The sequence below is a fragment of the Plectropomus leopardus genome, chromosome 10, assembly GCF_026936395.1.
Source record: "Plectropomus leopardus strain MGB_pleo_1.0 chromosome 10, ASM2693639v1, whole genome shotgun sequence".
NCBI lineage: Eukaryota > Metazoa > Chordata > Actinopteri > Perciformes > Serranidae > Plectropomus > Plectropomus leopardus.
Window position 1 is genome coordinate 33,572,932 of NC_142185.1, and position 15,927 is coordinate 33,588,858.

The 15,927-nt window shown below is 38.0% G+C and overlaps 1 protein-coding gene across 2 annotated transcripts; it reads right to left on the reverse strand.

Annotated features, from left to right (window-relative positions):
• Positions 1-857: 857 nt before the first annotated feature.
• On the reverse strand, positions 858-12,643 carry LOC121948652 (alpha-tectorin-like). Of its 2 annotated transcripts, XM_088082749.1 has the most exons (16): positions 12,052-12,643; positions 11,818-11,901; positions 11,455-11,560; positions 11,169-11,298; positions 10,314-10,557; positions 7,993-8,149; positions 6,501-6,588; positions 6,318-6,380; positions 5,906-6,108; positions 5,043-5,177; positions 4,328-4,515; positions 2,901-3,055; positions 2,564-2,809; positions 2,311-2,473; positions 2,069-2,161; positions 858-1,461 (listed from the first exon to the last, which is right to left on the reverse strand). In XM_088082749.1, the coding sequence occupies exons 1-15, from the start codon at positions 12,412-12,414 to the stop codon at positions 2,069-2,071; spliced, it is 2,418 nt and encodes an 805-aa protein (XP_087938875.1). In that variant the 5' UTR covers positions 12,415-12,643; the 3' UTR covers positions 858-1,461. The 2 variants fall into 2 exon arrangements, with proteins under 2 accessions (XP_087938875.1, XP_087938874.1); XM_088082748.1 differs by lacking the exons at positions 11,455-11,560; positions 11,818-11,901; positions 12,052-12,643 and having other exon boundaries at positions 865-1,461; positions 10,684-11,389.
• Positions 12,644-15,927: the final 3,284 nt, after the last annotated feature.

The window sequence follows — 15,927 nt, forward strand, 5'->3', positions numbered from 1 at the left end:
ATTGCGATCTTAAAATAGTAAAATTTCTGTGTTGTACTTGCAAGATCCCTCATCTTGTGAACAGAGGGGTCCTCTTTGCATTTGTCTTTTTTGGTATGTCTGCAAAAAGTCCTCCGTACTTTCTAAAATGTAATTGTCAGGAGTAGGAGTTGCACATGCAAGCTCCATCTATGCTACTGGAACAGGAAGTCTCACCAGGAGAACGTGTTCTCATCATAAGTCGTCACATGTTGCCGCATTGCAGTTGACTTCTGCCTCTATATATTATGCTCCACGTATATGGTGGGATTATGCTGCATGTGGTTGTGTTTAGGCAACAAATGCACATGGCAACCCACACTGGAACATCAGCAAAGCTCATGCTGGAACAGATGGTTAGGATAAGGCAAAAGAGGCACATGAGAAAGTGTACAAAAATCCCGTCACATTCAGACGGGAAGCAAACACTGGACACCTGCGTGAAAGTCTGGGGTTTGTTTTGTTTGTCCACTGCCACATTGATATATTGATATGGCACACTGATAAAAAACAAAATGTAAAAATGGCACTTGATATCAAAAAGGTTTGCTGATCTCTGATGTACTTCCAGAAACAGACGTAGTTGATACAAAAAACACACACTTTGTGCTGCCTTATTTGAATAAAGCTCCCACCAGGAAAATCCCAAATGCCTATTGGATAGTCTGAGTGCTGCTGTCATGTTGTTGTGGTGCATATATGCATCCAATCCTAAACTGAGCATTAATATTCATAAAGATGCAGGAGGTAGACAAAAAAACCCACAAAACACACTGTTTATTGATTATTCACTATCATAATAAAGGATAGGCAAGAAAACGTAGCACAGTTTGTACAAAAGGGCAATTCCAAGTGCTATACAGAGCAATGAAATATAAAACATCATAAAGGATACAGATTTACAATAAAAGAGTAAAGAGATAAAAAATACAAGGTAAAATTAATTACTAAATGATTTTTTTTTTTTAAAAAAAGCAAATTGTACAGACAGGAGTTGCAAAGATAAAAAAAGTCATTTAAGATTATATAAAATCCTGTTTAAAAAAAGTTTGCATTATAGTATTTAGTAGTTGGTAGCAGCTTCTACTGCAACATATCTCACAAAAGAATAGCCCAGATATGTAACAGTATCCGTGTTTATATGATTAAGTGATGGCAGGCACTTTCTCTCAGGCATTTTCTGACAGTTAATGGTTGGCCTGTTGCAGATGCAGCTGATCAACTCATTAAGTCTCAAATAATTATCACCATTTCAGAGGAAACAACCCCAGAAACTCAAAATACCACCAAACAAATTTAAGGACAGAGACGAGTAGTTATTACAATTGTATGTGCTGATGTGGACTCAAAGCGATGATAACTGATCGCAGACTCTTCATCGGGACAAAGCCAAAACAGGAATCAATAAAAGTCTTGTTGGCCAGTCTGAATCTCCATGGAAACCTGAGGAGACAACAAAATCCAAGTTATAGTTATATCCTTTATATCCTTTATATCCTTTATCCTTTATAGTTATAACCTTGTGCAAATTGAAAACTGTGAATATAGAATAAATCGTGGACTATCACCTCCCAGAAATCCCTCATACGTGGCTTATCCCATGTATATACCTTTCCATTATTGCTAGCATAATGACAACTAATGTGGTGGCTGCAATACAAATAAACCTGCTAATATTTTGAACATCCATCGCCATGTTTCTTGGAAATTTTATTGCCAGAGGAAAGGTCACATGACATCACTCATTGGAAATGCAGCCATCTCACAATTGTGTTTTATGACATTTTGAAAATATCACTTAAGTTTTGTACAAATCTGTAATGGAAAACTGCCCATTGTTGTAATACAATGTGTCTCAATGTTGGTTCATTTTTAACATCTAGTTATGTGTCTCTGATTCTCATTATATTCTTGTACGCCAATCATATACACTAATGATCCAAATGGTGTGAAACGTTTTTTCCCCCATTTGTCCACGGTGAGCAAATTTCCTTAAAGTGAGCTCAGGAGTTGTGCAAGTAGGACGAGGAAATAAGCAGGAGAGTCTTACCTAAAAAGTCCAGACCATGGTGATGAAAGCTGGATTTTCATCCTCATATTTTGACACGGCAGATCTACGTCTTCTTTTAGTCTGGCCGCACCTCTGTACGGTATTTAAAAGACAGAAGGGAGATTCAGTTTTAGGCTAGGGTCATCGCAGGTTTTTGAGGCCCAAAAGTCATCCCAAACAACTGACTTAAACTTGCCAATTCACATTTATTTCTGCATTCATTTTGATTTATTCAGACATACCGGGACACAGGCACTACCACTCCTGACACACAGCTCTAATCTGCAGTGCAAGAAGACATCACCAGTCTTGCCGGAGAATTGGAACGCGTTGAAAGAAAAGGAGCTGGACGTTCCCAGTCCATTGCCCTCCACTTCCACTGTCTGATCAGCAGGGTTAGGGCAGCTGCTCAAAAACAGGAGAGCAGACAGTACAGGGATTTGCCCAAACAACCACGACAGGTTTAGTGACCACGAGCATCTCTTTGTGTCTCACCCTTTGATGACCAGGTCGTATCTCAAGCCTTCACTTGGCGAAGGCTGATCGGTTGCCCAGCAGGAGTCAGTCACCAAAGCAACCATTTTCTCATCCAGCCCTTCCGACTTGAGCTCCACCCAGATTTTCTCATCCAATTGGATGTCGGTGCTCGCTTCGATAGCGTTCATGCGGTCAGCGCTGGTGTAGGCCTTCATGGTGAGACTGTAATTCCATCTTCCAGAAGTAATCTGCTGGACCACAGAGCTGGAAAGCAAACAAAAACGTGAAGTGAAGCTCGGTCAGCCTGCTTTAGGTAATAATAGGTAAAAACTCTTGAGCTACATGCTGCACACACCTGTGTTTGAGTTTGATGGCCAAGCTCTTGATATCTGGCTGACTATAATAGCAGGAGAAGTCGATATGCACGGGGCTGTGACGGTTGATTAAGCCGAACGTGGAGATGTTCCGTGTCATGATGGTGTTCTTGTAGATAATTTGACTGGTGTTTGCCTAATTGTCACATGGAGACAGACATTGTAACTGTTTTTGCAACAGTTCAGCCTGCATTTATTCCCAAATCATCAGATACAGAAACTTTCTCATGAGATTCACTAAGATTTCAATTAACCATACTAACAATACTTGACACTGAGAAAAACGGATGTAATACAGCAGCCCGTTCTCATTCCAAAGTCATCAAATCCTATTGCTTTGTCAGTGATTTTGGCACCAAAAGCCACCTTTGTTGGCGGTATGATACTCCCCCTGGTGGTGTCAGTTTGTAATCCATGGCCCATGGCCGGATGGGACCTGTCATGGCAGTATAGTAAGCTGCCTGATGGTCTCAGTGTGAAATGCTGCCAGTAACTATGCAACACATGGAGCTGGAAAGTCCCTACAGGGTGCAAGGGAGTGGGTGGTGGATGGGTCTAACAAAACCCAGACTTTCACCCAAAGCCCAGTGTTTGCTTCCAAAATGAATGTTGAGCCAAATCATGATGTGTTTTTCTAATCCTAGCCACACGCTTTTGTTGACATCCTGGTGGTGGGTTGCAGCATCAACAACAGATACTGGAGGATACTTAGTGCATTGTAAGGAAGCGTGAAAGTCCAATGACAAAGCGGCAACATGTGAACACTTGGAATGAGAATGTGTTAAATTTAGAGAGCCAGAGAATCTGTGTGAACTGGAAGAAGGGGAGGTGGATGGGTCAAACAAATCCAGATTTTAACTCAAGAGACCACAGTTAATGTCCTGTGTGAAAACCGAAAGTCAGTGTTGTTTCAAAATAACATTGTCACTTGTCATTGACTTCAGCAGGGTGACATATTTACATCACGTTTCATAACAAATGTAGTAATTTAACTCTGAACTTGATCCTTTCTGTTGTTGCCTAAACTGAAATGCAACTGTTTCACAACATTAGCTTCATGTTAAAATGCATTTCAGCTGTGTTTTAGCTATGTGTCATGTTGAGACGCTAAAGGCATCACTATCAGAGGCAGAGGGGCATGAAAGTGCTGATATTTGACGAGCGGTGAATGAGAATGGACTGACATGTTTTCCCTTTTAGATTCCACTATATACATTTGAATTTAGGCTAAAGCAGTTACTTTACAGTAACTGATGCTTTCATTAAGTGCAACAATAGTCACATTTTCCTAGAAAAAAAAATCTACACATACTTGAAAATAAATACATAAATAAATAAAACAAGGTCATTTACAAACAATGCATTTATAGTGTTGGCAGGGATTGAGTAACTACAAAAGGGTACGCACCATGACTACTGTACCACAAGTTTTGCCGCTGTTAAAGCTGAACGTCACCATGTGGGTCAGGTTGTCCAGTTCACCTTTGCAGACCTCGTCATTGAGGTGTAAGACAGAGTAGTCTATGCTTTTTTCCTCCAGGAGGCAATTAGCCAGAGTTAGTGAAGCAGACTTGTACTCGCAGACTGTCGGCTCACCTGAACACCAGTTAAAAAACATTAGATTCATTTAGATTTGTCCACAAGAGCACAGATCAAGGGCATGTATTTCTACAGTGTATCCCTTTAACATTTATTCATAATGCTATAACGTGTTATTTTATGCATCAAAAAAATTAAGTGATAGCTCACAATTTCATTTTTTGTGGCAAATCTACATTTGGCCTAATTAACTTAACATGCAGGCCACATAAACACTTGTCTGCCTGATGTAGTCTGTAAAGTTATGATAATAAAACCCAGAAGTTATATCGTTAAAGCTAAAAAAAATAGCACTTTTTACACTGAGTGTAATGGAGGAAGACTGCAATATCCAAATGCTACTTGATCTTTAAAAAAGTAAAGTTTTGGCCAAATATTTGGGTCTAATCCGCAATGTGAGGTCTATGAGTGATCCACAGCTATTCCATAAATTCAAGCCGCTCTCCCTTTGAGAAATCTTTCCAGGCTCTAATATAACAGCAGTAGAGAAAAATTGTGACTTTCTTGTGTCAGAGCGGACTCACCAAAAGTGCTTGCCGACCTATACTTGGAGGCAAAAATGGCCCGACAGAGGCAGCTGGGTCTCCCACCTCTGCTCTCACCACAGAACTCATGTGCACTGCAGAACCTGTTGTGGCAGAAGGCCTGAGCAACAGCAGCTGTAAACACATCAAGAAAAGCTATAGATGAGAAAACAGCAGCTTCCGGTTTGAATATGGTTGATTCATGAAACTGGCTGGTACTAAATTAAGAAATCTGACAACTTTTAAAGTGGAAATTGACACGTTGTTTGCATTAATTCATTGAGATGCAAATATTGACAGTGCAATGTAATAGAAAATTTATGTCCACCTTATGTCTGTTTTGCTTTCACTTTGCAGTCTTGTCTGCCACCAGGTGCAATCTTTTGGGAATCAATTTAAATCACAAAAGAAGCGCACCAAACACTTTGCAACCAAAACAGTAGGCGGGTTTCAATTAACCCTCACACTGTGCATATTGAAATTGCAAATATAAAATATGCCTAATGAAAACACTTCAATTTAAAAAAAAAAACAAACTCTCCCATTTATCTCAAAAAAGTTTTTATGCCCACATGAGGTGGTATTTCAGGCGAAGAAACCCTGCCATATTTCGTAAAACTGCAATAGAAACTCTTTCTCGCTTATATGATGTACAACAAAGAGTCACACCAAAGTGACCAGTTTATAAAAAGCCAAAAAAAGCTATGGCTTTGTGCTTGTTGGCAGGAACTGGCTCCCTCATGATGCAGCAGGCGCTACAAGAGCTGTTATTGCTTTGCATAACTTGAAAAGTTGAGCAGATCATCCGGAAGTGATATCAGTCATCTTAACACATAACCAAAGATACTAAAAGACGGTCTCACGGCAGCGGGTCTTTGGCCTCCAGCTCTCCACAGTGATATTGTTCTGGTGGCTGCAGACCCTGGCGTAGGTCTCCAGGAACTGACACCTGAGACCATCCACTGCAGGGTATCTGCACAAAGTGTGTTTGCAGGCAGTTATGAAGGGCTCAGGGTTGATGTGCTTGTTGCAAGCAGTGAAGGGAGCCTGCTTCAGGAGACTGCACCTGATCAAATGAAAAGTAAATGCTTGGTCATCAAGGACAGTAAGGCACATGTGTACCAGACTAAACAACAAAAAAGGGCTGTTGTAGGTGTTTAAGTTCCAAATGTATTTCTGGATAGGAGAGACCCCCACATGATAAATGTGGTGAAGCATGCATATGGGTTAACGATGTCTGTTTAAAAGTCTAAAAAGAGTTTATTCTGTGTTTACCATTCAGTTGTAGTGTTGCAGTTGATTGTAATGTCAGCAGCATCATCATACTGGATCTCACAGCTACGGGGCAACAGAGCAAATGATCAGAGACTGTCCAACAACTCAATACTTAAACTCCGGTATATTTCAAACATGAAATGAGAAGTAGGAAGTTATAAGATATCGTGTTCAAGGTCTCACCTGGTGGCTGAGTGTTCATTAACCCTGTTTTCAATCAAAGAGCTGCTGGAATTGCCACATAAACCGTGCACGGGTGCTCCACCTGGTCCTGGTCAGTTGTGAGAGATCGATAAGTGTTTAAAGTAGACGTGCACATCAGCACACTAAAAGACAGCTGGTATTTACTGGTTTTAACATGAGTCAAGCCCTCCTAATACAGTGAGCAGATCAATACATATTGTATTGTAGTATTGATACTACAGATCTTGTCTTGAATATAGATATTGGCATCCATGGATCAATACAAAAAAATAGAAAAAGAGATTCCTCTAACATTGCCTCGTCAATCCTGAGAATTAAAACAAACATTTACTTCAAAATGCAGCTTTGTATTTTATCATGCAGAAAGATAATAATGGGATGAAAAACTTGGAAATTAACTTGGTGGTAAAAAAAAGTCATGAATTTGCCTCCAGCTAGACGATACATGGCTCTAGTAGCCGTTTTTAACAATCGTATAATACATTTGAGAATGGCTATTGATCCATTATGATTCACGTCCTAGTTACTTCCATATCAGAAGTATGTTAATTTTTATGCAGATATTATAGTGTTGTATGTCCCAGGCTCCACTCCAAACCAGGCTCAGGGTAATAAGTATGTTGTATTCTACATAATGACCACTGTCCCCGACAATCGTGGCAACTTTTAAATACCCACCTATATCACTCCTGCTGATTCACACATGTACTTATGGAATCTGGCTTCATTCATATTTTATGTAATCAACATTTGACTTTTAAAAAGTTTAAAATGAAGTGAAAAGAAAAGAAATTGACCTCAAGAAAAAGCTACAAAAATTTTCCTCTAACATTATTTTAAATATATAATCATGAAAATTATAAGTATAGCTTTATGGGCATTTCCCCCTAATGTTTTTTATAATATCTAATAATTCCCCTCTAACGTTTTTTGAATTGTTTGGTATTGCCCACCCATTCCTAAAATTGATTAACACAAAGAAAAATAGAAAGCTTATTTAAACAATGGATTTTCATTATTTTTTAAATCCTTTTTTATTTAATAATTTTATTTTACTTTTTGTCATACAGTTGAAAAATTATGATTTATCCATGCAACTGATTTTAAGATTTTTGCAGATTAGACTTTTCCCTTTGGACTGTGTGGGCACATACAATTTGGGATTGACTGACTTCTCTCTAACTCTCCTGTTTGCTTTATTGCACCTGTTGGGGCTGGACAGATTGGATACCACATAATTACCAGTACACCCCTGCACACCTGCAACCTGAGTAGAGGTCTAATCAGCCAGAAAACACCTGTGTGGGTGTGCACAGCATCAAATGTACTTTTTGTGTTATCTGCAAGAAGAAAGCTGCCAGGAAAATAATTCAAACTGGCATTTCTCTGCTCTCCATTTGGTTAAATCTATTAATATACGTGAGAAAGAGGAGAGGGACATAATATGAACCAGCTTTTAATTCTCATGTACCTGTCATGTGCATTAGTGCGGTGAAGCCATCAAAGTGGACAGAAACGGTGTAGTTGGAGGCTGATATCTTAGCAGTCACTCCTGTGTGGTCCCTGGAGAGCTCCACACCGCGGACCACCTGAGCTGAGGTGTTTAGCGTCAGCACTTTGTCATCCAGCTTCATCACAACAGCAGAGTAAAGTAAAAGAGGAAATATTTACTCGAGCATTGTAAAAACGCAAGGCCTTTCTTAAGGCATTGCTCTCAAGAAAGACAGACCACAGTTTGATTCTGTCCTTTTTCCCCCTTTTCTGTCTCCTTTTTGAGTCCCTAAAGTGCTTGTGTATTAGAAAATAACGTATTACACGTATTAGACACGTATTACAACATTTTAGAAGGCAGCACTACGAGGCAGCCGCAAATTGTTGTTCCTTGTTGTTCATAACTGGACTTTTAACAGTACTAACTTTAGGCTACAGAATAACAAAGAAGGAAATAACAGTAAACATAATAAAAAAGAGAAACCATTTAACCCTTTGAAACCTCAGCACACTGGTTTGATTTCTTACAAAAAATGGGAAGAAAGAAGTGAGCAACAAACAAGAAAATGACACATAAAAGGTTCAGTACATTTAAAAGTATATGTTAAATTTTTTTTCTGTGACATCATTTTAAACAAATAATGATAATATCCATGAATATAGTTTCAGTAACATTTATAGTTAACATTTATTTTAATTAAACAAGGGAGCAATGTCCAGAAAAAAAATATTTAGTATAATTCTCTTGATTATATATTTAAAATTATTTGTCAGAAAATTATTTTTAAAGATATATATTTTCTTTGGGGCATTTTCTTAGTTTGTTTTCTCTATTACTTTTTTTCCACTCATGTTCAGTTCATTTTCTTTTTTTGATAATTTTTGGACCATTTCTTGGTAAAGCGCTCATCGCCCTTTTCCCATCTTTCTTTTTCTGTGTTTAATTTCCGTTAGATTCCTCTAATGACATGCATGGAAATAAGAATTGTCTTGCTTATGGTTTATGTGATGACAGAGATATTTTTATCGACAGTGTTGTAAAATGTATGCTCAGGCCAATATGCTACTCCACAAATATGTGTGAACCCCCCCCCCCTCCTCTGCTGTGCTGCCTGTGTGTGATGAGCTGCAGGTGTGCTCGGCTGATTAGACGGTTGACTGTGTGTGCAGGTTGGTTTCCAGGCTCGTTGCATAAGAGGCCGGCTTCCCCCAGCTGCTGCGGCTCTCCACTTGCCACTTTCAACCTGACTGCCAGTGCAAACACCTCTGTGTAAGATGTAATCAATTCAGAAAGCTACCTAGTACTAAAAGTTGCTGCTGGCAATGAAATTCTAAGAAAAAACTTAGAATTGTGACATTTTTTAAATATTTGTACTTGAAGTTAAGATTAGACAAGTTATTCACAAAGCATGTGCTTTAAGAGAGCAGGGAGGGGAACTTTTAAGGTGCTTAAGAGTTTCTTAAGCAGATGCAAAGACAAAAAGCTCGTAGAATATTCACCAAGCACCGAATAACACAGCGAGTTAATGAAATGCTAGATAAGATTGTGCGGGAATAATGTTTGTGGTGAACTCATGAGAGGTTTGCTCAGATCTCCCACCCAATGCAGTATTGATGTAACGCCAGAAATAAAATGAGCACAACTAAAATGTTTACACCTGGAAAAATGCAACAGTGCAGCACTATGATCACAAAAACAAGCACTTTAACAGTCTTACTTTGTGACACAGTTCATTTCATTTCCGCTGGGTTTTACCACCTCCCAGACTCACTCAAAAGTGTCTGTTACAACCAATCACATCTGTTAATAGAATTTGCCAGACCTTGAAAATGGGGTCAGATACACCTCTTCACTAATATCCTGCTCCTTCCTTGCACAAAGTTGCTTTGAAATTAAGCTAGGACTCCTTGTTACAAGTTTTAGGCTGAGTTAAGAGCTTTCTGAGAGTATTCTTAGCGTGTTTGTGTATGCAGCCCATGATTTGAAGGGTTGGGTAGCATTTTGTTCAACCCTTTTTTCTGCTGTTATTGCAATGGAGCCTCTTGTGAGCCTGAACTAAAGTTTGACTTGAATCACGTTTTTTATTTTGTCCCACTGAAAGTAATGCGTTGCTGCATAAAGCTTGCGTTACAGGCTACAGTCTACTGTGATTGTGTGTTACAATTGTGTAGTCTGCTGCTTTGTGTTTTTGTGGGCACAGAAAGTGCAGTTTTAGGGCCACTAGCTGGTTTGCACAAATATCGGTGATTGATTAGACCTAAAACACACTACTTGGTTGATTGTGGCAGTCAGTAACTTACCCGGACTCTGCCACCTTGTTCCAGGGAAATCTGGACCCCCGTCTCATCCAGTTGCAGTATCACGCGGTCCAAAAAACTAACATCTTTACGGCGTCTTTCCTGAAAAAACCCCAGCACCTGGAAGCCAGGGATTGATGAAGGCTTCATCAGAGTGTACCCACACCGGTCCGGGACAGACTCAACTCTGCCAGTGAAACTGATGACAGTAGAACCGGTCACAATGCACATGGTGTTCAGCATGCACCTTTAGGAGAGACAGATAGAGACAGATGGAGGCAGAAAATAACATCAGCATTTGGTTAGAACTGGAAGCACTCCAGATTAAAAAAAAAACAAACAAAAAAAAAAAGCGATGACAGGGCCCTCACACCGTGCACACGTTGGGGGTACTGGCAGGACGCTGGCTGAAGTGCTGTGAAATTCGAATAATGCACACAGAGTTCGGACACTAGAGTGAGCTATTTCACATGTTGTACCACTTCTTGTGTCCACTATGTGGTGAGGAACAATGGTATGTCATGTTGCTCTGTACAATTTGTAGACCAAACCATGTAAATCAAATAATAATAATTATCTTACAAGTTACTCCCTGTTGCCAGAAGTTTGTAAGACATGTCTTCAGACCTGCAGCCTGTGATCAAACATGTGAAATTTGGGGCCAGTTGGTCAATGCAAAGTGAAGTTACACATCTTCCTGCTTCAAAGCAAATAGTGCTTCACCATGGCAACAGCATTCAAGAAAAACCTGTAATCTTTACAAGGAGCTATCATTAAGGTCTTAGGGCTTTTCTTGCCATCTTTGAGTTAAATGTTTTCTAGGGAGATTTCCTTTGTGTTATTTCTTCAGATATTTACCTCCCGTCACCCCGGCAACGCTCCATGGGACCACAATCACTGATCGCAGTAGCAACTCCACTTACATCACAGGTTACAGTTGAGCAGATTTTTGGGTCCCTCACTGTTGTATTTGTCTTAAAGGCAACACCTTTAGGAGTTCAGAAAGGTATACACAGAGTAGTTCACAAAGACTGACTTTTTTTCAGGTATACAAACCACAGACCAATTAAACAACTAAGATTATTCCAAATTTGCTTTGAGGCCTGAAATTAACTTCACTTTGGGAACGACTGGATTTACTAACCTGACAGTCTGCATCCGCTCACGTCTGTGATGACACCATTACTTGTGTCAGCCGTCTGGAATATCTGTTTAGAAACTGTGAGGCCATTGACTTGAGCATCTGCCTCCTAGAGAGTCCCAAAAAGACAAAATCAAGACTCTTTAAATGCAAAAAATTGTCAGTTTATTTTATCTGAAGAAAATGGGAAATGGTGAAAAAAAACATTCTATTAAGCCATTATTTATACTTTGCAAATTGCATTTTTTAAAAAAATGATTATTTTTTTGTTATATTTTTATTTGTAATAAATCAAACAAACACCAGTGGAAGCTTGCCTCAGGTCCTTGAATGTGCTCGGTGCAGCACTGTAAAAATTATACTTACAACACTGACATTCAGGTACCCAGAATAAGTCTTGATTGCCAGAATCGCTTGCGCCCCAAAATTGCCAAGTTCAACCTGTTCAATCTAACAGCAGGAAATGGGAACAAAGACACAGAGTAGACTTTGAGTAAATGGTTACACTTAAAGAAAAAGCTGTGGTTTGAAATAGTCCGTCTTATTTCATTAAAAGAATGATGGTAACATTGGTCATAACTGAAACTGTAAATCGCTCACTTCATATTGTTGGCTGTCTTTTAATGGGATTATGTTGACACATTTCCCGGCGTTCTTCAGGTTTGGCAGAAGTTTATGAACCCCAGATCCAGTGGGTATTTCTCTAGTGAGCACTGTGAGGTCGCCTCTGTCAGCCGTCCCTCCAGACATCAAAATACAGTCATTTCTGATTCCGGGTTTGTACAGACCATTAAAGCAAACTGCAAATGTGTTGACATGGAAGGCCACCTGTTTAAAAATGACAGAGGAAACAGAGCAATAAATTTCAGCAACAAGAGAACCCTTTACCTGAAAAGGCTTTTTTTTTAAAAAAAACTTATTGATAGTTGAAAAGTATTGCTTAAAATTATTCACCTTTTTCATGACTCCAAATGTATAATTTCGTCAATTTATTTATTTATTGGTTTTAAATTGCCTCTGTATGTAACCTGTGAGAGCTTAAGTTGTCAAACACATCAGCTTCACAGCTCGGACATTTCTCTTGTAGCAGGAAACCAAAACTTGGTTCAAATAAAGTAAAAATAAGTCACCCGGAATCTCCTGAATTGTCTTAAAGGAGACTCAGCTAACAACTGTGCAACATATGCAAGGTGCAGAAAAAAAAGTTTAAATGAATTGTTCTTACTTTTAAATAATTCACGGTCTCTACATTGCATTTTATTTTGTAAAATCAGTAAAGATGTTTGGTTTGAACTTTTGTTTCACCACTTGACTTCACCTGTTTGTACAAATTACCTGCAAATTGAAAGAAACACATCTTGGTGAGATGGTTCACTGGCGAGGCATTAAAAGCAACATGTTCTGTACTGAATCTTGTTATTTATGCATTGTAAAAGTTCAAGACATTAATATTACTCACATAGACTTTGTCATACTTCTGTCCATAGTAGGTGATGGGACACGAGTTGATGTTAATTTCCCCAAAACTGGTGAATGCCTGATTTGTTGCAGCTGCACCTGAAGATGTGGAGACACATTACACACATTAAGTCTGTGTAGGTTTATTTTTAGCTATATGCATGAACGTCCCTATAATTAAAAAAGGATCAAGTTGTGATCTCTCTACCATGCAGTCTCACTATATTGCTTTTGGCGAATAGTTAGAAAGCCAAATAATATTTAGAAGTTTGCTTTTATGCTGAGAATTACGTGTTTGCTAAATATGTAGCTGGAGCACAAATAAATCTGCCTACCTCTAAAGCTCACTTAAAAACACCCTTCTGCAGGGGTTATGTGCCAGACTATTGCTTGGCGCAATAACTTCACAGGGTCCATACTGGTTAAAAATGGATGCAGTGTGAAAAAAGTCAGTGTGTTTGAATTGTGAATCTACCTGCCAGAAGGCTGAGTGCAGTCAAGTGAAGTATGAAGCAGAACATGTTGGCGGTCTGCAGAAAAAGACCTGAAACAGTCAGATTTGACAACCCCAATTTCAAAAAGTTGTGATGCTGTGCAAAAGCTAATAAAAAAACAAATGCAACAACTTGCAAATCTTTTTTAACCTATATTCAGAAATAAAACAAAATAAAAACAATAGAAAGACACGATACTTAATATTTATATTGATAAACATTGTTTTATGAGGAAAAAACACTCATTTCGAATTTAATGCCTGCAGCACCGTTTAAAAAAGATGAGGCGTTCAACAAAAGCCTGGAAAAGTAAACATCTGGATCATAACAGGTGATAGTATCAAACTGATACGAAAGGGGCATCCAGTAGGCTCAGTTGTTCACAAGCTAGCATGGTCACTTTGTAAAAAACTGTGGACAAATAGTCCCACAGTTTAATGCACACTTGCAACAAATTGCAAAATGCATTTTGAAAACTGGCTTGTATGAATAGATGACTCTGCTATTCTGTCATTAGTAACTGATGAAGGAAAAAAATACAAAGTGCAAGATCACACTTTATTTTTAGTATGTCTCTATTCATTTATTTATTATTTATTATTTTTGTTTTTGCGTGTATTTGTTTGTTTGATTGATTGGATTTTACTTTGAAATGTATTTTGAAAATGTAAAAAATAATATGGAGAAATAATTATACAAACAAGCAGACAGACAAAAAAGGTAATATGTATAGACAACGGAAAAAAAAGTAAAGCAAAAGATGTTGACTTGGTTTACGTAATCAAAAAAGAGTGAGAAGTATAGACTTATTAAATTCCACCTTTCCCCATCAGTCATTGAATTTTAATTGACCAGCTTCTGGTAAACTTAATTTAATTTAATTATACTGTAATTATTTTAGCTGATATGCATATACCCACACATTTATTTATTTATTTATTTATTTATTTATTTATTTATTTATTTATTTGTTTATTTATTTGTTTATTTATTTGTTTATTTATTTATTTATTTAATTTCTGAAAAATATTTCTCATCTGTATTCAGCTATCCTAAAAACTGATACAAGAGTCAGAATATTTAAAGAGACAAGACATGAGTCAAAAGTTTCCAGGTCTTCTTACCTTCTGCAGGAGAGCCGGAAAGTTGAGCAGTTCTGTGAAGTTTTTCTGGGTGCTTCAGCACTCAGACTGATGTCTCTGCCTCGTCTCTGCAAGGACACAACAAACTGTCTGTCTTGTCCATGATCCTGTTTACTCGCCAGCACACTGGAGGAATTCTCACAGATTCTTCTTTTGTCTTTTTCAAAGTGGCTTCTGTCACAAAACATTCCAGTTTCCAAACACTGTAATTACCCGAGAGATAGTGACGCAGACTGTCATAACAACTTGACAATATCAGGTGTCAGTTGATCATGAATGCCATTACATAAATCAAACCTATTATGAAGAAATGCAGCTGACACAGCCTTTTACTTGACACTCTGATAACTGAGAAAATTGGCTTTATTTCTCACAAAAACATGGAAAAAAGTGATGAGTAACTGAACAAGAAATGACACAAAAATAAGCAAAAAAAAAAAAAATAGTGAAAATTACCTAAAATCAATACAAATAAAAAAAGAAAATTAAAAGACCAAAAACAGGAAATGACTTGAAAAAAAGTAAGTTTCAAACAAACAAGTAATCAAGTAATCAAACAAACAATAATAAATTAATTAATTTTTTTTTTCCCCAATCTTTTTGAAAGAAATCAGACCATTTGCTTACGTTTTAAAAGTTCAAAAGCTTGTGAAGGGCATTTGAACATGGGACGAAAAAAAACTGATCCAGGTTTCATAAAAAAATTAGACATAGAATATATCAAAGTGTAGAAAATACAGCATTGATCTTACCTTCATGTAAAAATGTAACAATTAATAATTGTTGGTTACAATTTGGGTTTAGGGTTAAATAAGTTTCCCTTATCCACAACAAAGTCTGACTTGTGTCTATATTTAGTTTCCAAATGGGCATTGCGTGTTCTGTAACTGGTTGGACATGTGTTAAAACTGCACAAAGACAAAAGAAAAATATCCCAAAGCTAAAATGTTCAGTTCAAAACAAGAGAGATCAGGTCTGGAATGTAACAGCTCAGGACAAAGTTTGACAGCTCTTTTGTACATGTTGTCACTCAGGAGTTTGAGTTCTCCTCTGACGAAAAATTCTGACAGATGCAAAGGCCAGGTGTGGCCAGCCATTCAGAGGAGCAAACAATGGTTGTACTACTTCAGAGACTTACACCATGTCACAAAAGCACACTCAAACACACATAAACTCCAAATTCCAGTAAGATGCCAAAAGGACACACAATTTTGATGGTGTTTCGACATTTGGAAGGAAAAAACATAATGACAATTTGTGTAGATTTCTGTTGTTTACACTTTATTCAATACAAACTGCATATTTTACATTTGTCCAGACTTTTCAATTAAGGGGCATCATTGAATACTTCATTCGTTCTTCACAGAAAAAAATGTCTTTCT